Source organism: Danio rerio, chromosome 13 (genome assembly GCF_052040795.2).
Source record: "Danio rerio strain M-AB ecotype USA chromosome 13, GRCz13ab, whole genome shotgun sequence".
NCBI lineage: Eukaryota > Metazoa > Chordata > Actinopteri > Cypriniformes > Danionidae > Danio > Danio rerio.
The window spans coordinates 55,197,501-55,222,131 of NC_141033.1; the positions used below are offsets into that span (position 1 = coordinate 55,197,501).

Sequence of the window (24,631 nt, forward strand, 5' to 3'; positions counted from 1 at the left end):
TAGAGGAGTGTGTGATACAGTAGAGGAGTGTGTGTTACAGGAGAGGATTGTGTGATACAGTAGAGGAGTGTGTGATACAGGAGAGGATTGTGTGATACAGTAGAGGAGTGTGTGTTACAGTAGAGGAGTGTGTGTTACAGTAGAGGAGTGTGTGAAACAATAGAGGAGTGTGTGTTACAGTAGAGGAGTGTGTGATACAGTAGAGGAGTGTGTGATACAGTAGAGGAGTGTGTGTTACAGTAGAGGAGTGTGTGTTACAGTAGAGGAGTGTGTGAAACAATAGAGGAGTGTGTGTTACAGTAGAGGAGTGTGTGTTACAGTAGAGGAGTGTGTGATACAGTAGAGGAGTGTGTGATACAGTAGAGGAGTGTGTGTTACAGTAGAGGAGTGTGTGTTACAGTAGAGGAGTGTGTGATACAGTAGAGGAGTGTGTGATACAGTAGAGGAGTGTGTGTTACAGTAGAGGAGTGTGTGTTACAGTAGAGGAGTGTGTGATACAGTAGAGGAGTGTGTGTTACAGGAGAGGAGTGTGTGTTACAGTAGAGGAGTGTGTGATACAGTAGAGGAGTGTGTGTTACAGTAGAGGAGTGTGTGATACAGTAGAGGAGTGTGTGTTACAGTAGAGGAGTGTGTGAAACAATAGAGGAGTGTGTGATACAGTAGAGGAGTGTGTGTTACAGTAGAGGAGTGTGTGTTACAGTAAAGGAGTGTGTGTTACAGGAGAGGAGTGTGTGTTACAGGAGAGGAGTGTGTGATACAGTAGAGGAGTGTGTGTTACAGTAGAGGAGTGTGTGTTACAGTAGAGGAGTGTGTGATACAGTAGAGGAGTGTGTGTTACAGTAGAGGAGTGTGTGATACAGTAGAGGAGTGTGTGATACAGTAGAGGAGTGTGTGATACAGTAGAGGAGCGTGTGATACAGTAGAGGAGCGTGTGTTACAGTAGAGGAGTGTGTGAAACAATAGAGGAGTGTGTGTTACAGTAGAGGAGTGTGTGTTACAGTAGAGGAGTGTGTGATACAGTAGAGGAGTGTGTGATACAGTAGAGGAGTGTGTGTTACAGTAGAGGAGTGTGTGAAACAATAGAGGAGTGTGTGTTACAGTAGAGGAGTGTGTGATACAGTAGAGGAGTGTGTGTTACAGTAGAGGAGTGTGTGAAACAATAGAGGAGTGTGTGTTACAGTAGAGGAGTGTGTGTTACAGTAGAGGAGTGTGTGAAACAATAGAGGATTGTGTGTTACAGTAGAGGAGTGTGTGTTACAGTAGAGGAGTGTGTGATACAGTAGAGGAGTGTGTGATACAGTAGAGGAGTGTGTGTTACAGTAGAGGAGTGTGTGAAACAATAGAGGAGTGTGTGTTACAGTAGAGGAGTGTGTGTTACAGGAGAGGAGTGTGTGTTACAGGAGAGGAGTGTGTGTTACAGTAGAGGAGTGTGTGTTACAGTAGAGGAGTGTGTGATACAGTAGAGGAGTGTGTGTTACAGTAGAGGAGTGTGTGTTACAGAAGAGGAGTGTGTGTTACAGGAGAGGAGTGTGTGTTACAGGAGAGGAGTGTGTGTTACAGTAGAGGAGTGTGTGTTACAGTAGAGGAGTGTGTGTTACAGTAGAGGAGTGTGTGATACAGTAGAGGAGTGTGTGTTACAGTAGAGGAGTGTGTGATACAGTAGAGGAGTGTGTGTTACAGTAGAGGAGTGTGTGTTACAGTAGAGGAGTGTGTGATACAGTAGAGGAGTGTGTGTTACAGTAGAGGAGTGTGTGTTACAGTAGAGGAGTGTGTGATACAGTAGAGGAGTGTGTGTTACAGTAGAGGAGTGTGTGATACAGTAGAGGAGTGTGTGTTACAGTAGAGGAGTGTGTGTTACAGTAGAGGAGTGTGTGTTACAGGAGAGGAGTGTGTGTTACAGTAGAGGAGTGTGTGTTACAGTAGAGGAGTGTGTGTTACAGTAGAGGAGTGTGTGTTACAGGAGAGGAGTGTGTGTTACTGTAGAGGAGTGTGTGATACAGTAGAGGAGTGTGTGTTACAGTAGAGGAGTGTGTGATACAGTAGAGGAGTGTGTGTTACAGTAGAGGAGTGTGTGATACAGTAGAGGAGTGTGTGATACAGTAGAGGAGTGTGTGATACAGTAGAGGAGTGTGTGTTACAGGAGAGGAGTGTGTGTTACAGTAGAGGAGTGTGTGTTACAGTAGAGGAGTGTGTGTTACAGTAGAGGAGTGTGTGATACAGTAGAGGAGTGTGTGTTACAGTAGAGGAGTGTGTGATACAGTAGAGGAGTGTGTGATACAGTAGAGGAGTGTGTGTTACAGTAGAGGAGTGTGTGATACAGTAGAGGAGTGTGTGATACAGTAGAGGAGTGTGTGATACAGTAGAGGAGTGTGTGTTACAGTAGAGGAGTGTGTGTTACAGTAGAGGAGTGTGTGATACAGTAGAGGAGTGTGTGTTACAGTAGAGGAGTGTGTGATACAGTAGAGGAGTGTGTGATACAGTAGAGGAGCGTGTGTTACAGTAGAGGAGTGTGTGATACAGTAGAGGAGGGTGTGATACAGTAGAGGAGTGTGTGAAACAATAGAGGAGTGTGTGTTACAGTAGAGGAGTGTGTGTTACAGTAGAGGAGTGTGTGATACAGTAGAGGAGTGTGTGATACAGTAGAGGAGTGTGTGATACAGTAGAGGAGCGTGTGTTACAGTAGAGGAGCGTGTGATACAGTAGAGGAGTGTGTGATACAGTAGAGGAGTGTGTGTTACAGGAGAGGAGTGTGTGATACAGTAGAGGAGTGTGTGTTACAGTAGAGGAGTGTGTGATACAGTAGAGGAGTGTGTGATACAGGAGAGGAGTGTGTGTTACAGTAGAGGAGTGTGTGATACAGTAGAGGAGTGTGTGTTACAGTAGAGGAGTGTGTGTTACAGTAGAGGAGTGTGTGTTACAGTAGAGGAGTGTGTGATACAGGAGAGGAGTGTGTGTTACAGTAGAGGGTGTGCGCTTTTCCCTTGTGTATGTTTGTGTGTGTTTCCTCTCCCGTGTGTGTGTTTTCCCTCTTCTATGTGTTTGTGTGTGTTTCCTCTTCTCTTTCTCTGTGTGTGTGTGTGTGTGTGTGTGTGTGTGTGTGTGTATTAGGGTTAGGATCTACGTTTTTTCTCTGTCGTGTCTGTTTTTGCTCTTCTGTGTGTGTGTGTGTTTCCTCTTTCTGCGTGAGTGTGTGCGTGTTACATCTATTATGTGTGTGTGTCTGCGGCGCTCAGCACTTCTGTGACCCAGAAAGCAGACGCTGGTGATGGAGTCTCTGTTAGACTGAACAGAACTCAGAGTCCAGCCGACAACAATGAATAGAGCAGCTAAATATACCAGAGTCCAGGGAATAAAGAAGAGGAAGAAGAGGAGGAGGAGGAGAGACTTTATGAGGACGTGCAGAAAAACACTGTGCTTCACACTCTTAGAGGAGATGCTGACCTGAGATCAGCTCATAACAGAGCACACTCTAACACACACAGTAATCAGGCTGTTACCTGCAATATAAGAGCATCTCTTTTTTTTTCGGTCAACAATCTCATTTTCACATGTGTGTTGTGTTACCATAGCAACTGTAGAATCACCACAACAAATCAGTTATTATAGTTGTGTTACCATAGCAACTGAAGTATCACCCCAACCGATTTTTTAAGTTTTTGTAACATTTCAGATTTTATCATTAATGTTGACTTTAAATAATTTTTATTTTTAAAGTTGGTGGTTCATTCCGCAGTGGTGACTCCTGATTAATAAAAGAAAAAAGGAAAATGAATGAACTACAATAATAATAATAATAATAATAAAATTTTATTAATGGCAATAATATTAAGAATAATAATAAGAAGAATAAATAAGATTAGTGACAGTAATAATAACATCAATGATAATAATAATTTATTCATTCATTCATTCATTCATTTTCTCTTTGGTTTAGTCCCTTTATTAATCTGGGGTCCCCACAGCGGAATGAACCGCCAACTTATGCAGCATTTGTTGTTACACAGCGGATGCCCTTCCAGCTGCAACCCATTTCTGGGAAACACCCATACACACTCATTCACACACATACACTAAGGACAATTTAGCTTACCCAATTCACCTGTACCGCATGTGTTTGGACTGTGGGGGAAACCGGAGTACCCGGAGAAAACCCACGCGAACGCAGGGAGAACATGCAAACTCCACACAGAAACGCCAACTGAGCCGACAGCACTACCTACTGCACCACTGCTTCTCCATTATTGAAAACAAAAAAGCAACCCAGGCTCATTCTGAAAACGTAGTCCTGTGGACGTTTCTGGAGACCACGAAATACGTCCTGGGAGGTATGTATGGCTGCATTTAATTTTTTTTAAACCAACGCTACGGGGGCGGTGTGACGCCGTTCTCTTTCGTGCTTGCCGGCTGACCGCTTACCTCCGTGTGGAGGGCTTTCCCGCCGCAATCAGTTTGTTCGGTCAGCTCATCGTGTGCGTCGGCGGACTTCAGATGCAGAGAGGAGTTGACAAAGGCGTCCGGGTTCGAGTCCGGGGAGGAGCGGTTCCAGAAATCAGGTGAGACAAAATCAGAATAAGAAGAAAAAATAAAGCGGTAACAATAACCGATTGAGCGGTAATTCAATCGTTAAAACTGGTTGGGTTCAGGGAAGGAGGAGGGTGGGTCAGCCGATTGGCCGGTCGCGCGGTCAATCATTCGGTTAAGGCTGATTTATACTTCTGCGTCAAACGTCGGCGTATGCTACGGCGCTGACGCATAGCCCTTCGCCGTGGCCGTCGCCGTCACTGACGTGCACCTCTCAAAAAATGTAACTACACGTCGCAACGACGCGTAGCGTAAGCTCTGTGATTGGTCGGCTTGGTAGCGCTGACGAGTCTGGCCGGGACCGAGAGCCGCGCGAATGGCGCGAGCGATTGTTTACAAGTGTGGAGTCCCGTGAAGGAGCTCCGGATGGAAAGGTTTGTTTTGTGTTTACCTCATGGTTAAAGTTGTTGCACTTCTGCTGGTTCCTGCCTCAAAATGAGCGAGTTTGAGCCACTTGTACATCCCGGAAGTGTTCAGGAAAAGCAAAACAGAAGCAAAAAAACTCGACACAGAGGAACATTTACACCTCACTGCCAACTAGCGTTTCGGAAGTGTTAATGCAGACCGACAGAGACAGCGCGCAGAAGTATAAATGCACAGCCACGCGCGTTGCCTGCGCCGTGAGTTACGCCGGTCACCTGACGCAGAAGTATAAATCAGGCTTTAGTCGGACAGCGGGCTCTGGTGGGTTGACGCAAGAACAGCGCGGGCGCGAACGGCACTCGCGAGAGACGTTAAACATACGAAAAAGCGCACACAGTGGCCTCTCGCGGAACAAAAACTGCACAAATACTTACCTCCCAGGACGTATTTCGCGGTCTCCAGAAACGTCCGCTGGACTACGTTTTCAGAATGAGCCTGGGTTGCAAAAAAGCCAAACTTCTGAGTATATGCTGTAATTAAAAAAAACTGTAAAGCTGTGTACACTATCACACACACACACAAACACGAATAAATGAGTTTGAGCAATTTTTTCAGCATGTCATATTTAATTCAGCGTGTTCCTTTGCAATAAAAGTGAGTTATTTGTGTTTAAAGCTCCCTCAGTGTTTATCAGCAGTGTTTCTCATTCACTGCACAGAAAGAGGTGAGAAAACACAAGGACAGAAGCACAAAGAGCCTTTTCTCTCTTGTACAGCCTGAAGATCTTCATGAGACACACTGATATTCAGTTCACACACACCACACGCGCGCTCACTCTCTGCCAAAAGCATCACATTAATGAGAGCAGCGTCTTCTCCTCTGCGCGGCAGCAATAACTGCATATACTGTGGGGTTTTTGGTGGGGAATTTGGTTACCATAGTTACCTTGTTTTGTAAGTTTATCCTAATGAGAGAACAGACGAGCCTTTCTTAAACACCAGAGTCATCTTTATCGAGCAATGATTAATCTCCAGAACAGAACATGCACTGGGTTTTATTTATTATTAAACAAGTCAACATTCCACTTCTTTAAAGAAGTTTTCAATGAACAAAATTCATAGCGTCTAGTATGAAATCAAAACATCAGGACTCTCAATTTACACATTTAACTTTTATTATTATTATTATTATTATTATTAATATTATTATTATTCAGGTAACGCAGTGGTGCAGTAGGTAGCGCTGTGGCCTCACAGCAAGAAGGTCGGTGGTTTGAGCCTTAACTGTAGTGTATGAGTGTGTGTGTGAATGTGTGTGTGGATGTTTCTCAGAGATTGGTTGCAGCTGAAAGGGCATCCGCTGCATGAAAACTTGCTGGATAAGTTGGCGGTTCATTCCACTGTGGTGACCCCAGATTAATAAAGGGACTAAGCCGACAAGAAAATGAATGAATGAATGTTTTCAATAATTATTGCTCCAACAGAGCTTTACTATCATTACCAGTGTTGTGCAAGTTACTTCCAAACTGTAATACATTACAGATTACTTATTACTGATATTTAAATTAATCCCTTACCTGACAATATTACTGTCTCAGAATTGTAATATGTTACATTACTCTTATTTTACTGTTTAGCTACTTTCACCCAAATAACTACAGAATTAGAACGACTCTGATGACTGTGGATGACTTAGAATGACTGTGACCTCTCCAGGATACTAACAGTATAGTATATATTTGGCAATGTGAAGGCTCAAGACAATGCAAGAACAGATGAAAGTCAGAATCACAAATGATCCAAGTCTGTTAAAAGTAAGGTAGAGGGTAAAGTGATGATCTGGCAATATCTGTGAATAGTTTGACTATATTCATATTGGACACAACAGGGCGATATGTAAACTCCACTGCCATCAGAAGATGCAGATGTTTTCTTCTCTTATTGTTGCCATTATTCTATTCACTTTAAATTCAAGTGGTTCACTACACAGTACAGTCCTGCACAAAGTGAGCATGATGAACAGCTTTCTCAATATAATGTTAGTGCACCGATTTCCTCTGTTTGTGGACAAAACTGCTTGCAAGCTCTCAAATATACGCTGCTCGCGTGCAAACTGTCTCACCCTCTCTCAAATATGCACTGCTCATGCACAAATGTTCCTGCACGCTCTCAGTACACTGCTCACTCAGTGAGATTATATGCAGACTCACAACTTGTGTCTTGTGTTCTCTCTTCCTTTCGTGCTCTTTGATATGATTTATATTAGTGTACTATTTATTAACAATAACCAAAACACTAAAATAGACTTACACATTACATTTTGAATCTAATAAACCGTCACATTTTTGGCTGTATATGATGAGATATTTCCAGTTTCAAACACTTAAGGACACAGAGAATAGATGTTGGATGTAAAGAATACCTTTTATTTTAAAAACCTTTATTAAACATCCAAAAGGTGAACCATACTAATAAAAAAAACATTTAAACACAAATATAACCAACACAAGCAGAAATGTAACTCATAGAAAATAGGGAAACACTTGTAGTCTACTGTACTATTTACTCTTCAAATTAAGCTCACTATCAAACCCATTATATCATGGCAACTAAAATAAAGTGAACACGTCTCTGCTGTCTTCCACATTGCTGATGAGATTGTGGAGGACATTTTCCCTGTCATCCTCTTCATTTTGAGGAGAAGCTGTTCCACAGGGCCTCTGAACATGCATACTGGCATGTACAGTGTTTTGAACAGTACTGTAGTAAAGTACTTCAATTTATCAGTTGTGGTAATATATATATATATATATATATATATATATATATATATATATATATATATATATATATATGAATAAATATGGAAAACGTGTGCATGTTGTTATCAAAACTAAAAATTTATTCATTATTTTAATTAAGTGTGCATGTAAACAATATAATTTGCACAAAAAAAAAAATTCTCTAATGAAGTAGTTACTCCACCCCGTTTAGAGCGTCGGTATCAACATTTTACATTACAACTAACATGGTTTAAATGATGAATCTGCAAAAAAAGCTGCTATAGGTTTTGGGAAACACTCGTCACTACAATATTCTTTTCCCAAACGATGCATCGTACAAGTTACTACATCAATTACTAGTTGCATCACCATAGCAACTGTAGAATCACCACAACAGATCAATTACTAGTGTTGTTGTGTTAGCATAGTTTATATATATGTATATGTATATATATATATATATATACATAGTAAACTGTAATATATAATGTAGTTTACATCAGTGTTCTCTACAGTTCAACTGTTGTGTAATGCAGTGTAATATACTCAGAGTTGTAGAAAACTACAGTAATAATTTCAGTATAGTAAGCATTCATTTGTTTATATTAATGTAGTTGTAGCAACTGTAGACTCACCACAACAAATTAAGTACTGTAGTTGCTGTGTTACCATGGCAACTGTAGAATCACCACAACAGATCAGTAACTACAGCTGCTGTGTTACCATAACAACTGTAGAATCACCACAACAGATCAATTACTAGTGTTGCTGTGCTAGCATAGTAACTGTAGAATCACCACAACAGATCAATTGCTATAGTTGTTACAGATTAACAGATCAATTAATTCACTATGGTGTGATTTGAAAACACAGTTTTTACTATACGTTACTATTATTAAATGAAGTTAATAATAAAAAAATCAATGTTCCTTGGTTTGTTAAAGAAACATTTTTGTCCATGTCAACTTATTTTCAATGTAGAAAAAAGTAAGTTTTACTGCTTCATATTTTGTGGAAACTGTTATATGTTTTATTTTTCAGGATTTCCAGATCAGTAGAAAGTTTAGAAGAACAGAAATGAAACCTTTTGTAATTGTAAATTATTAAATAGTAATTGTTTTGTTTGATCAACATAATGCATCTTTGCTGAATAAAAATATTAATTTTCTTTTATTTTGACTAAAAGTAATGCATAATTTGAAATCAGTCACTGACTACAGTTCATAAGTAATCCAGCACGCTGTGGTTCTGGAAATGCAGCAGAGCAGATCTTCAGTATATCCATAACAGCTCCTCACATTCACCAGCACTGACCTTTACCAACATGTCTAATGTGTGTTCAAGCACAATCACAGGTGTCTTTATCAATATTTAACCATCATAGCAGCCAGCAGGAGTTCACTGGCCTGAAGTTACATCTCACAATTATAAGTTATGTCTCACAATTATGAGTTTATTTCTTGCAATCATGAGTTAAAATCTTTCAATTATGATTTTACATCTCACAATCATGAATTTATCTTACATTTATGATTTTGCAATTATGAGTTACGTCTCGCAATTATGACTTACATCTCATAATTATAAGTTGTCTCACATTTATGATTTACATCTTGCAATTATGAGTTACAATTATGTCTCGCAATTGTGATTTTACATCATGAAACTGAGCTGTATCAGAATTATGAGTTACCTCTCACAATTATGAGTTACGTCTCGCAATTATGAGTTACATCTTGCAATTATGAAATACGTCTCACAATTATGAGTTACGTCTCGCAATTATGAGTTACGTCTCGCAATTATGAGTTACGTCTCGCAATTATGAGTTACGTCTCGCAATTATGAGTTACGTCTCGCAATTATGAATTACGTCTCGCAATTATGAGTTACGTCTCGCAATTATGAGTTACGTCTCGCAATTATGAGTTACGTCTCGCAATTATGAGTTACGTCTCGCAATTATGAGTTACGTCTCGCAATTATGAGTTACATCTCGCAATTATGAGTTACATCTCGCAATTACGAGTTACGTCTCGCAATTATGAGTTACGTCTCGCAATTATGAATTACGTCTCGCAATTATGAGTTACATCTCGCAATTATGAGTTACGTCTCGCAATTATGAGTTACGTCTCGCAATTATGAGTTACGTCTCGCATTTATGAGTTACCTCTCCCAATTATGAGTTACGTCTCACAATTATGAGTTACGACATACAATTATGAAATATGTCTCACAATTATGAGTTACGTCTCGCAATTATGAATTACGTCTCGCAATTATGAGTTACATCTCGCAATTATGAGTTACGTCTCGCAATTATGAGTTACGCCTCGCAATTATGAGTTACGTCTCGCATTTATGAGTTACGTCTCGCAATTATGAGTTACGTCTCGCAATTATGAGTTACGTCTCGCAATTATGAATTACGTCTCGCAATTATGAGTTACGTCTCGCAATTATGAGTTACGTCTCGCAATTATGAATTACGTCTCGCAATTATGAATTACGTCTCGCAATTATGAGTTACATCTCGCAATTATGAGTTACGTCTCGCAATTATGAGTTACGTCTCGCATTTATGAGTTACGTCTCGCATTTATGAGTTACGTCTCGCAATTATGGGTTACGTCTCGCATTTATGAGTTACCTCTCCCAATTATGAGGTACGTCTCGCAATTATGAGTTACGTCTCGCATTTATGAGTTACGTCTCGCAATTATAAGTTACGTCTCGCAATTATGAGTTACGTCTCGCAATTATGAGTTACGTCTCGCAATTATGAGTTACGTCTTGCAATTATGAGTTATGTTTCGCATTTATGAATTACGTCTCGCAATTATGAGTTACCTCTCCCAATTAGGAGTTACGTCTCGCAATGATGAGTTTACATTTTGCAATTATGAGTTATGTCGCACAATTATGAGTTTATATTTCGCAATTGAGTTATGTCTCACAATTATGAGTTACGTCTCGCAATTATGAATTACGTCTCACAATTATGAATTTTATCTCTGAATTATGAAGTACGCCTCACATTTATGATTTACATCTTGCAATTATGAGTTACGTCTCGCAATTATGAATTTTGTTTGCAATTATGAATTATGTCTCGCAACTATGAGTTTCGTCTTGCAACTATGAGTTTTGTCTCGCAACTATGAGTTTTGTCTCGCAACTATGAGTTACGTCTCACAATTATGATTAACGTCTGGCATGTATGATTTTACATCTCGCAGTTGTGATTTTACGTCATGCAATTATGAGTTATGTCTTATAATTATGAGTTACATCTCACAGTTAAAAGTTGCATCTCGCAATTTTGAATTACGTCTCGCAATTATGCATTATCTTGAAATTGTATGTTTACAACAAGTATGTTGTTGCAATAATGAGTTTGCATCTACAGTCATCCGGCCGCATCTTTTTACTGTTCTGCATTCTGTGCTGCAGCATCGTCAAAACACCTTTAATGTTTGTGGTTTAGTGCATGTCTCTCTGGTCAGAGCAGAGCAGTGTGTGTTATTTGAGTGATTTGTCCTGGCTAATGTGTTGTGCTGCTGTCCTGATGTTGGGCTGTTTGTCAGAGTTAGCGGCGCCGCAGGTTTGTGTTGAAGTGTGATGGATGTAATTACAGCCGCTTTACTGTGTTTTCACTGGTCTGTTGTTGAGCTCAGAGGCTCCTCTAAAGTTCAGCTCAGTGTTTATTGGCCGCTCTGAGCTGTTTGTGCTGCTGATGGGCTTTTCTCTCTCTGCTGGACGCTGCATGGGTTTATTGTTGCCTCTGGACGCTCAGCAGACATGTGACAGAATCAGAACACTTTCTATTTCACTTGATAGTTCACTCATGCAGCTGAATGAGGACACCACCGTCTGTGTGTTTTCATCCAGCGCCGGTCATTAACACACTCACAGAAACAGCAGCAGGAGCACTTGTATGGTTTTTAGGTGTGTGGTCAGTAGTGTTGGCCACGTGTGTGTGTGTGTGTGTGTGTGTGTGTGTGTGTGTGTGTGTGTGTGTGTGTGTGTGTGTGTGTGTATGTGTGTGTTGTCAGTAGTGTTGGCCAGAGGTGTGTGTGTGAATGGTCAGTAATGTTGGCTACAGGTTTGTATGTGCGTGTGTGTGTGGTCAGTAGTGTTGGTCACAGGTGTGTGTGTCAGTGTATTTGCGTGTCTACTAGGTGTGTGTGAGTATATGTTTAATGGGTGTGAGTGTGTGTGTGTGTGTGTGTGTGTGTGTGTGTGTGTGTGTGTGTGTGTGTGGTCAATAATGTTGGTCAAAGGTGTGTGTGTGTTGTCAATAGTGTTGGCCACGCCTGTGTGCGTGTGTGTGTGGTCAGTAATGTTGGTCACAGGTGTGTTTGTGTGTGTGTGTGTGGTCAATAGTGTTGGCCGCGCGCGTGTGTGTGTGAGTGAGTGAGTGAGTGAGTGAGTGAGTGAGTGAGTGAGTGAGTGAGTGAGTGAGTGAGTGAGTGAGTGAGTGTGTGTGTGTGTGTGTGTGTGTGTGCGTGCGTGCGTGCGTGCGTGCGTGCGTGCGTGTGCGTGTGCGTGTGTGTGTGTGTGTGGTCAGTATTGTTGGTCACAGGTGTGTGTGTGTGTGTGTGTGTGTGTGTGTGTGTGTGTGTGTGTGTGTGTGTGTGTGTGTGTGTGTGTGTGTGTGTGTGTGTGTGTGTGTGTGGTCAATAGTGTTGGCCACGTGTGTGTGTGTGTGTGTGTTCAGTAATGTTGGCTACAGGTGTGTGTTTGGTCAGCAGTGTTGGTCACAGGTGTGTGTGAATGTACAGTATGTGTGTGTGTGATTACTATGTGTGTGTTAGTTTGTGTTTAACAGGTGTGTATGTGCGTGATCAGTAGTGTTGGCCACAGGTGTGTGTTTGTGTTTGTGTGTGTGTGTGTGTGGTCAGTAATGTTGGTCACGGATATCTCTGTGTGTGTGTGTTTTAGTTTTACAGACGTGTGTTTAACAGGTGTGTCTGCGTGGTCAGTAATCATGGCCTTAAGTGTGTGTGTGTTTAACAGATGTGTGTGTGTGTGGTCAGTAATGTTGCTCACATGTGTGTGTGTGTTTTAGTTTTACAGATGTGTGTTTAACAGGTGTGTGTGCATGGTCAGTAATTGTGGCCAGGTGTGTGATTAACAGGTGTGTGTGTGTGTGTGTGTGTGTGTGTGTGTGTGTGTGTGTGTGTGTGTGTGTGTGTGTGTGTGTGTGTGTGTGTGTGGTAAGTAGTATTTGCCACAGGTGTATGTGTGTTTACAAGGTGTGTGTTAGTATGTGTTTAACAAGTGTGCGTGGTCAGTAGTGTTGGTCACAGGTGTGTGTGTGTGTGTGTGATTGTCTATATTTGTGCATGGATGGGTGTGCGTGTGTGTGAATGATTGTGTGTGAATGAATGTTAGCGATGTGATCTGCTCGTAACTCTGCGATTGTGTGTTTCAGGTGTGTATCGTGCAGAAGCGGGACACAGAGAAGATGTACGCCATGAAGTACATGAACAAGCAGCAGTGCATCGAGCGGGACGAGGTCCGCAACGTGTTCCGAGAGCTGGAGATCCTGCAGGAGATCGAACACGTGTTTCTAGTCAACCTCTGGTGAATATCTGCGCTTTACTGTTCTGCATCTGCAGCGCTTCTCACACTCGTCTTCACATCATTCATCCAGAACACACACATACTGTAGAAATCTGAGATATGCTAATATATGCTAATTACATGACATACAAGAACACATAATGCACAAAGGAAAGATGGAGCCAGACTGTCTCGGCTGACAACTTTTCTTGTGTTTTTATTATTTCCAGCGCTTTCTGTTGAAGTGTTAACTCTGCTGATGTATGACCACCGAACACTATTGCAGTTGCAGATCAGTCATTCATTCATTCATTTTCTTGTCGGCTTATTCCCTTTATTAATCCGGGGTCACCACAGCAGAATGAACCGCCAACTTATCCAGCACGTTTTTATGCAGCGGATGCCCTTCCAGCTGCAACCCATCTCTGGGAAACATCCACACACACATTCACACACACACTCATACACTACGGACAATTTAGCCTACCCAATTCACCTGTACCGCATGTGTTTGGACTGTGGGGGAAACCAAAGCACCCGGAGGAAACCCACGCGAACGCAGGGAGAACATGCCAACTCCACACAGAAATGTTAGCTGAGCTGAGTCTCGAACAAGCAACCTTCTTGCTGTGAGGCGACAGCACTACCTACTGCGTCACTGCCTCACCCAGTTGCAGATCAGAAATATTCCTAACAAATCTAATAAATGTCACATGAGACATACTCGTAACATAAACGCACTAAATTGCACTTCAGCAGTGTTTATTTGAGAGCGGACAAGAAAATTGGCACTTAATCAACGTATATTTAAGGGGGCGTAAGAAGTTTTGTGCACCAACAGAGGAATCAGCGCGCAAGCAAAGAGATTCGCATGCTTGTACATGTATGCGATCGCCACTTGTAATACTGCACTCATGCCATTAGTCATTGAAATAACGACACCTTATTTAGGCGGTTTAATCTAAATCCTATTCAAAAAGCCCATCGACTTTGGGACGAGGGAACCAGAACTGCTAAAACGCTTACTCTCTTCCGAGCTTTTGCATACAAATTGACGTCATAGTTTCTCCATTCTATTCCAGCATATGTTTTACACAGCGGATGCCCTTCCAGCTGCAACCCAGTACTGGGAAACACCCATACAAACCCATGCTCATACACTACAGCCAATTTAGTTCATCAGTTCCCCTATAGCGCATGTGTTTGGACTGTGGGGGAATCTGGGGCACCCGGAGGACTCGAACCAGTGACCTTCTTGCTGTGAGGCCACAGTGCTAACCACTGAGCCACCGGGCAGCCCATGTATTCCAGACAGCAGTGTAATAATAAATTACAATAACAGCGGCTATTGTAAACTATGATGAAGAGATTATAAACAACAAGTAGAAGAAAGCTTCAGTTCTGCAGCTGTGAAATGTAGATCTCAAATGCCGAATGCATCAATATATTTAGTGTAAAAGCCAGCCTGATCTCACGAGAAAACGCCGTATGAATTCGTACGAGTTCAGTCATACGACATTGTACGATTTTAAAAAGGAGGCGTGGCACCTAACCCCACCCCTAAACTCAACGGTCATTGGGGTATGAGCAAATTTTACTAAATTGTACGAATTAGATCTTACGAATTCATACGAATTAGCCACTAAATAAAAAAGTTACGAGATTGTGTTGGTAAAAGCAAAAGTTCCACCTTTCTGCAGATAATCTCTCATTCTGGATCAGAGCCGCATGAGCCTGTAGGTGAAAAACCTCTCTGAGTTTCATCTAAAGGTGTTCAGAATGACAAAACGCAGAGAACGAGCTGCACAAACAATGCGTTTCTCATGCATATTGCAGCGTTGGGCTCTCCCACGCTGATCTCTTCCCGACTCCATCTGCTTCAACAAAAGCGCTCGTGATGGAGACGTTTCATCAGAGCGTTTATAAATAATACCTGTCGTTTATTGCTCAGAGCGGCCATATGGACAGAAACATCAGCACTCTGCATCCTGACAGACACAACATGTGGAGAAGATCCAGAAAAAATAAAAACACAGCAAACTTCATCAAGCTGTCTAACTGAAGCATCTGCTGCGCTCCGTGTTTCTGATCAGCTCTTCTGAATCATGCTGCCCACCGTTACACTGCAAAATATAGTTATATACTGTTGAAGTCAGTATTATCAGCCCTCCTGAGTTATTCACCCTCCTGTATACTGTTGAATACAAGAAATCTGGAATATGTAAGCCATTACTCCCAATAAGTGTGCGCAAGCCGTGCCTACATTGGAAATAACGAACTTGTGTGCGCAAATGACATGATATGTGAACAGCTTCATAAGCAGCAATGCTTCTCTTCACATCTTCAGAAGTTACCTTCACTCCCGATCCTGAAATCAGGAAAAGCTGAAATCTACCCGCGTTACACCCTAACTCTGCTCATTACTGAAGCCAAAAGCACTAGCTAAATCCACAGAGCTGATGATACTGGGGTGAAGTTGGTTTTATATTCGTGCATTAGAACTGTCTGCTTGATGATATGAACTCAGAAAAGTGTTAGTTGCAAATTCTAAATAGTGAAATTATATTAGCAGCCAATGACAGTCAGTGCACAACACTGTTCACAGGTAAAATGCACAGTGCTAATGTTGTGTTCAAGTCATGCTAACATGCGATTTCAAACAGAATATGGACGAATGTGCAAACATAAAACAAACTTCACCTCAGTATTGACGATTAGTGATGAGATGAAGCTCAGAAGAAACATGTACATTCAAAATATCCAGCACAGCTTTGAAAACTGTCCACAATACCAAACGTCCTTCTACATAATCAAAAAACAAACTGCTCAATTACCATGACTAATAAAACATTCACACCTAATATTTCTCTTATCTACACTCCATTTACTTCAGTTGAGCTTAAAACAACCTTCACTCAACACTTCCAATGCATTAAAACACACCATGCCGATTAAACAAAATTGACTTACATTCAGGTGAGCATGCATCAGTTTCTCAAGAGCACAAGGTGCCACCATCTCTTCTTCTACAACCCTACTTTTTCATTACAATGGTGCACTCTAGCGCCCTCTTGATGATGACAAATGAATAACATCACTCACAAACACAACAGGATTGTGACCTGCACATTATTCAGACACCAGATGAACAGTCAAACAGTCAAAAACACACAGCTGACAGAAACTAAAACAGCTGATGGAGTATACACTAACCTGCGCATTATTCAGACACTGACAGGAACATATTAACATATTAAGTGCTTAATATGGATTAATGCATTAAGAAAAAATATTAAAAACAGTACTCTATACTGTCTTTTGGCCCTCTAATATCACGTTTTACTGCATTGAGCCATGGTAAGCTTCTTTATTTACCAGTTTAAACATGCAATATGTGTTTAGCATGCATCTTTAGCACATTGTGTTGATATTCTGCTTCAGCTGTATGTAGAAATTAACAGTCTAGTGTATACAGTTGACGTCAGAATTATTAGCCCTCCTGTATATCTTTTCTCCAATTTCTGTGTAACGGAGAGAAAAGTTCTAATTTCTAATCATAATAGTGTTAATAACTCATCTCTAATAACTCATTTATTTTCTCTTTGCCATGATGACAGATAGTCTTCAAGACACTAGTGTTCAGCTTAAACTGATATTTAAATCTTCACTAGGGTAATTAGGGTAAAGTTAGGGTAATTAGGCAAGTCATTGTATAACAGTGGTTTGTTCTGGAGACAATCCAACACTATTGCTGAAGGGGCCAATAACATTGAGCTTAAAATGGCTTTAAAACAATTAAAAACGGGTTTTATTCTAGCCGAAATAAAACAAATAATACTTTTTCCAGAAGAAAAAATATTAGAGGAAATACTGAGAACAATTCCTGAATCTGTTCTACATCATTTGGGAAATATTTAAGGAGGAAAACAACAAAATCACAGGATGGCGAATAATTCCGACTTCAACTGTATGACTTTGTTAATGCATTAAGGCGCATGAAGTGTTTCCACGTTGAGTGTTTCAGATTGTCCTTCCTTATGAAGCAGTTTGAGTCTCAGATGTAGATTAGCGTCTCAGCGATGGACAGCTCACAGTGTTTGCTGCCTGTGATTTGAATAATGCAGCTTCAATCAGAACTGAAGAACTGATTCTGCCCCTGAGGGGCTGCATTTCTCGGTCGTCTGAATAGATTTGTAGCTGGAAGAGCACACTATCTGAATGATATCACATTATAACTTTCAGATTTACCGTAGGAGCACGTTTGGCTTCAGGAGCTAAATTCACAAAGCGTCTGTCCAATTTCTTGTTGTATAACCTATAAGAATATAATCTAAGACTGCAGTGAAAGGTTTAGTATAGTGTGTATTCTTTAAAACACTTCTTAAATGTCCTCTGAGTCTGAAGTGCCTTAAAAAACACATTTGCATTTGATGTTTGGCGTAATTTGAAGTTAAACATAAATGTGGGCAGGGCAATTAAGTAGCCCCTCCCCATTTCTAAATCAGCCAGTAGCATTTGTTTATAATATAGGCTCTGCCAGATTTCCTGCTGCAGCTTTAAGTTCATTACACACTCCAATTCCAAAATTTCCATTAATAATAAAATTATTATTCTTGCATTCATAAAAATATAACATGCAAATGTGAGCAAGATTTAATTATTATTTTGTTGTTTATTTGGCAGAGACACGGACATTAGTTAGTATTTCTGCAAATGCAGCAGAATTAGCCAGAAGGCTATTTTTCATCTGCTGTCCCTGAACAACCTATAACACATCTGTCAAGCACATTTGAAGACTATGGGCTCTATTTTAACAATCTAGACACAAAGTCTAAAGCTCAGGGCGCAAAAGCGTTAAGGGTGTCTCGGAATCCACTTTTGCTGTTTTACGTATGGATAAATCCGCTCTGCGCCTGGTGCATGGTCTAACAGGGCTGTGCTGATTCTCTTAATGAGTTCTGGCTGTGTTTTGAGCAGAAACTGCATTAAACCAATCAGAGTCTCGTCTCTCATTCCCTTTAAGAGTCAGTTGCGTCGCTCCATGGTGCATTTGCTATTTACATGGTGGACTTTATGTGTAAATGCTGAACGCTTCTCTAGCGAGAACACAGTTAATCAGAGCATCTGCAGCACGAGGATAAAGAACCAGCCTCCTCCATTCAGCCTCTTTACTTTCTCTTTACTTTACTCCTTTACTTTGGTGGAGTGAGGAAACGGTGGAAACTCACTCCACTGAACACATCCATTAGCTCACATATTTAATCTCCTTTGTTAAGCGCAAAGATTTGCTTCAAAACTGTTTCTAAATTCAGTTCTGATCTCCAGCAAAGGAATAAATGAACAATAATAATGAAGTGTGGTCAGAAAACTGAGTGATATCCAAACACACGTCCTGTTCTTATCCACATATGCTGATGCAGACGTCTCCAAAACCCCACAGCTGGACACATCTACACGTGTGTTTATTATAAATCTGCAGATAATCAATAATACTGCTCATAATAATCACATTATACAGATGCAGATGGTCATCAATAAACTGAAGAAGCGCCCCGAGGTGAAGAAGGCATGGAGGCAGTGTGGTCATATTGATGGAGAAAATCATCATTTCTGGATCATTTTAATCCTTTAATTGTGTTCATGTGCAGTGAAATTTTTCTGTTGCTGATCATCCTGTGTGTGTTCAGCAGTGTGTAAGCGTTTGAACCTGCATATGCACATAACGTGCTCTGCTGGACTTTAGAGCAGCTGTTAGTTGGTCAATATTGCGGTCTATTTCAGTCTTTCAAAATTGCAACGCTCCAACAATGCGCCTTAACACACCTCCTCTATAGACCAGCACACACATGAGTCCACAGAGTGCAGCAAATGGATTTACTATTTAAACTGCGTGACGCAAAATGCGAAAGATACTGTTGAGCTGGTCTGAAAATAGCAATAAATCACACCAAACACGTCTTGCGCTTTATTGTGCCGGGTGTATGATAGGGTCCTGCGCTTTCATTTGTCAAGGAAAAAAAATGTGATTTTTTTAAATTTTTTTTAAGTTTTAGTTTCGTTGGCTACACATTTTGGAAATGGCCGAATCAATTTTTCGATTATTTATCAACACACACCGTATCCAATAGAGAAGCAAAATTACCATATGAGATCATGTATTTTTTTAAAAAATTGCATGGAACATGTTCAGATGTTATCTGTCACATTTTCACACTACAAATCTTTCATCAATCATTACAAAATTTGGAATTGTTTTTTTTTTTATCGCATCTGTAAAAAGCATTTTGAGAGGTGTTCAGACAGTTCAGTCTGCAGGGAATAAATACAAAAAATTGCACATGAATATTTCGTACCTGGGCGGCTCAGGGGTGTCAAACTGTGGCCTCACAGCAGAAATGCTGCTGGATCAAGTCTGGGTCAGTTGGTGTTTCTGTGTGGAGTTTGCATGTTCTCCCCGTGTTGGCGTGTGTTTCCTCCAGGTGCTCCGGTTTCCCCCACAGTCCAAACACATGCGCTATAGGGGAACTGATCAACTAAATTGTTCATAGTGTGTGAATATGAATGAGTGTGTATGGGTGTTTCCAATTACTGGGTTGCATCTGGAAGGACATCCGCTGCGTAAAACATATGATGGAATAGTTGGCAGTTCATTCTGCTGTGGAGACCTCTGAAATAGAGCCGAAAGAAAATTAATGAACGAATGAATTTAGTACTTCAGAGTGCAAACACCTAAATCGTCCTGTAGGTGGCAGGGCAATTCACATACCAGACAGAATGAGCTTTATCCACACAAACTTTTAATTTTCAGCCAGGCCAGCCTGATCTCATTAGGAAACGTAAGTATTTTACATTTTGTCAGTTTGTGGCTATTGTGTACGAGTTTAGTCAAACGAAAATATAAGTTTTAAAAAGGAGGCGTGGCACCCAACCCCACCCCTAACCCCAACCGTCATTGGGTGATCAGCAAATCTTACTAAATTGTACGAATTCATTTGAATTAGCCACTAAATCAAACAGTTACGAATCGCCATGATATTGGGTTGGCCAGGCAGCTCAAGGGCTTCCGGTGACCTGTCTTTCCATTACAAAATGTACAAAATCAGATTTTCTTTAAAAATCTGCGATCTTCACTGCCTGTTAGAAGCACTGAATTAAACTCATTTCCCCTGCCCTATCTCTAAAATATGACCGTTTATTTTATCCCAGTATTTTCAATGGAATTTCTGCGCTAGCCTGTTGCTGACGGTGCTAGTGGTTACAACAGTCTTTCATCTTGTTTTACGCTTGAACAACTAAAAGAATGCTTGAGTCTATTTAACTGTATTGTTATTGTATGTATTGTATTACATTACATCCATGCTGTAAAAACAACCTTGTGAAATTGAAAATAGTCTCATTAAGTTTTCATCAGAAGTTTATCCTTGGCTTTAAAACTCTAGCTGTGCATGGAGCCCATTGGATTGCTCAGAAAAATGTGATTGACGTTCAAATAAGATTTACATTGGCAGAAATGAGAAACTGCAACTTGAGATTGCTTATATCTCACAGGTTCGTCTGTACAGTTTCTTTTCAGCATTCTTCATCTTTTCATCCTCCCACTGAGGGTTGCAATGAAGCGAGTGAAAGAGAACAGACTCTGAATCTCTCAGTGTGTTGGTGAAGTGCGCTGAAGGACAGAAATGCTTTTGTAAGTCAATGTCGAGCACTGAAGTCTGTGAAGAAAGGAAGGACGGCTTGACATTGACAACTTCATCTCAACACACTGTACATACATTTTATACAGTCAGCTGATAATATTCGCCCTCCTTTTTATTCTTTTGCAAATATTTCGCAAGGGATTTTGACAGAGCAGGGATATTTACTCAGTATTTCATATAATGTTTATTCTGGCTAAAGCCCTATTTATTTTAGTTTGGCTGGAATTAAAGCAGTTACATTTTTTAGTGAATCATTTTCAGATTAATATTATTAGTCACCTGAAGAATTTACATTTCACATTGTCTACAGAACAAACCACTGTTGTCCAAATACCTGCCTAATTAACCTAATTAAGCCTTTAAATGTCACTTTAAGCAGAATACTGGTACACCACCTGACAAAAGTCTTGTCGTCGCTCTCTGCTGTAAGAGCAGCAGATAGTATCTGGTCTTCTAGTTGATGATGTGTGAAAGTGTCAGAAGGTGGATTTCTCTGCTGGATCATCTGCTGATCTGCATCAATCATCATCAATACTGCAGAAGACCTACTGGAACCAGCATGGACCAAGATTCTGATAGAAATCAGTCAAGTTTGGTGAAGAAGACATTATGGTTTGGGTTCATTCAGTATGGGGGTGTGCGAGAGATCTGCAACATCAACAGCCTGAGGTATCAAGACATCTGTGCTGCCCATTACATTACAAACCACAGGAGAGGGACAATTCTCCAGCAGGATAGCGCTCCTGCTCATACTTCAGCCTCCACATCAAAGCTCCTGAAAGCAGAGAGTGCTCCTGGATTGGCCAGCCCAGTCACCAGAGATCAACATTATTGAGCTGATGAAGGAGGCGGTGTTGATGATGAACGCAAAGACTCTTGATGAACTCTGGGAGTCCTGCATAAAGGCCTTCTTTGCCATTCAACATCAAGACATGATCAGATTTTATTGAGCTCAAATAAGCAAAATCTAGAAGCCTTCGCCTTTCATAGAGACACTTCTGACATCGAATCAACAACGACAAGTCAAGATATTATCTGTGTTTATAAAACTTGAATAGGTGAGAAGACTTCTGTCAGGTAGTGTAAATAGTAAAATAACTAGTGAAGTATTATGTCCTGTCATCATGACAAAAACTAAAGAAATTAGCTAATAAAAATATCTGGTTCATAAATGGGTTCACTGCAAAAACTAGTTTTCTTACTCAGAGTTTTTGTCTTTTTTCTAGTCCAAATATCTAATCATTCTTAACTCAAGAATTTTCTAGACAAGCAAAACTACAGTCTTGTTTTCAGTAATAATAAGTCCAAATGAAGTGAGTTTTAAAAAGCTAAATAATCTTGTCAAAGTGAAAATAAGATTATTTAGTTTACCTCCCCTGTCAGATAGGTGTATGTCTTTAGCTTGCTTTAAGGAAAAACTCACTTTATTTTGACATTATTTCTGAAAACAAGACCATGGGCTCTATTTTAACGATCTAGGTGCAAAGTCTAAGGGCCCAATCATACTCCCGGCGCAATGGGCCGCAAGATGTTAGGCAATTGTTGTTTGCTAGTTTCAGCTCGGCACAAGAGTCATTTTGACGTTTTGCACCACACTGCTTAAATAGCAAATGAATTTGCGCTCATATGTGCGCCCATAGGCGTTTTGGTCTAAAAAAAAAAGCGTTGCAATAAGGAGCATTGCTGGTGCGGTGCTACAACGTGGGGCACAGCATGTGTGTTTGGATATAACTCAGTTTTCTGACCACACTTCGTTATTATTGTTCATTTATTCTGGAGATTAGAACTGAATTTAGAAATAATTTTTAAACTATTTTAGTGCACACCACAGTTCCCTATCCATGAGAGTGAAAGTGAAAGTAAAGAATGAGGAGGCTCATCTCTCATTCTGTTGAACTGTTTTCTTGATAGTGAAGTGTTCAGTTTTTCAACTTACAAAGTCCGCCATGTAAATAGCAAATGCACTATGGCTTAAAGGGAATGAGAGACAAGACTCTGATTGGTTTATTCTCAAAACCCACCCATAACTCATTAAGAGAATAAACTCAACCCTGTTAGACCATGTGCCACGGTGCAAAGCAGATTTTTCCATCATTAAATAAGGAAAAGTGTATTCAGGCACGCCCTTAATGCTTTTGCTCCTGCGCTTTGGAACGTCAAAATAGAGCCCTAAAGCTCATGTGCCTTAACGCCCCTATTTTCTAGAGCGAAACACCCATGAGTCCACAAAGTGGTGTAAATAGATTTGCTATTTAAACAACGTGGCGGAAAATGGGAAAATTAGTATGTATGATACTAATTGATAGTGTATGATAGTGCCCAATATTTTAGCTTGTCTAGAAAATGCTTCTATATTTAGGAATCTTTAGATATCTGGACTATAGAATGAGACAAAAAGCCAGCATTTCTGCAGTGTTCAAAAATCTCTGGTAAACAGCACTTGGAAAACATTTATAAAAGAAGAAGAGACTATAATTTTGACCAGCTACAGACTGTAGATATATTCATACTGTATGGGCAGAGGGGATGGTCTCTCCTCTCCTCTTTGATGTGTCTCTGGTGAACACACTGAGCTTTGAAGACTCGGTCTCTGAAAGTCAAAGGAGCGTCTGCTGTTGGGAAATAAAGAGGCTTCATTCTCCTCCTCCACTCCTTAAAGCCTTTAAAATGTCAAGTATGCAGAAAGTTGTAATTACTGTATCCATTTACCGGCTCTGAGTCACAGCAGGAAGCCTGAGCGTGTGTTAAAACAGCTCCATCGCATAAACACAATCAGAGAGGCTGAGGTCCGACACATACACACACACACACACACACACACACGCAACATGACATTAACACTGATCTCAGTCAAAGCACCGGCGTCTCTGTCACTCCACATCAAATAAACATGAACTCAAATAAAGCAGAGAAAAAAACAACCTGCTGCTGACCAAAGCAAGTGCTGCTGATTTTCATTTCCTTGAGTTTGACACAGTGTCTCAGTGGTCAGCACTGTGGCCTCATAGCAAGAAGATCGCTGCTTCGAGTCCCAGCTGGGTCAGTTGGTGTTTCTGTGTGGAGTTTGCATGTTCTCCCCATGTTTGCGGAATCAACCGCCAACTTATCCAGCATATGTTTTATGCAGCGGATGCCCTTCCAACCGCAACCCATCACTGGGAAATACATACACACTCATTCACACACACACAAACACAACGGACAAGTTAGCCTACCCAATTCCCCTATAGCGCATGTGTTTGGACTGTGAGGGAAAACGGAGCACCCGGAGGAAACCCACACCAACACGGGGAGAACATGCAAACTCCACACAGAAACACCAACTGACCCAGCTGAGGCTCGAACCAGCGACCTTCTTGCTGTGAGGCGACAGCACTACCTACTGAGCCACTGCGTCGACCTCTTGTCTATTTATTAGAAATGTATTATTAATTATGAAGAAAATAAATATGGTAATATTATACTTGAATGGTGTTTCTGTAAAAAAATCTGGTTGTCTTAAATTTTTAAGCTGAGTCAAATTAAGCTTATGAGTCAACTGAACTTATATTGTGTTAAACTGACTTAAAATAGCTTGCGTAACTTATGAAATTAAGTTACAACATGATTAACTTAAATAACTTCAGTTACAGTGAAT

At 40.6% G+C, this 24,631-nt stretch overlaps 1 protein-coding gene across 4 annotated transcripts in view; it reads left to right on the plus strand.

The window, feature by feature from the left end:
* Positions 1-24,631, plus strand: part of stk32c (serine/threonine kinase 32C) — a 108,223-nt gene that overhangs the window by 53,510 nt on the left and 30,082 nt on the right. For all 4 annotated transcript variants that reach the window (XR_015944950.1, XR_015506551.2, XR_015506552.1 and 1 more), the window contains exon 3: positions 13,167-13,318. Coding sequence is in view for 1 of the 4 variants with exons in the window: in XM_087279917.1 (XP_087136043.1) it covers positions 13,167-13,318 (152 nt within the window). In the remaining 3 variants the exon portion in view is untranslated. The remainder of the gene's footprint in view (positions 1-13,166; positions 13,319-24,631) is intronic.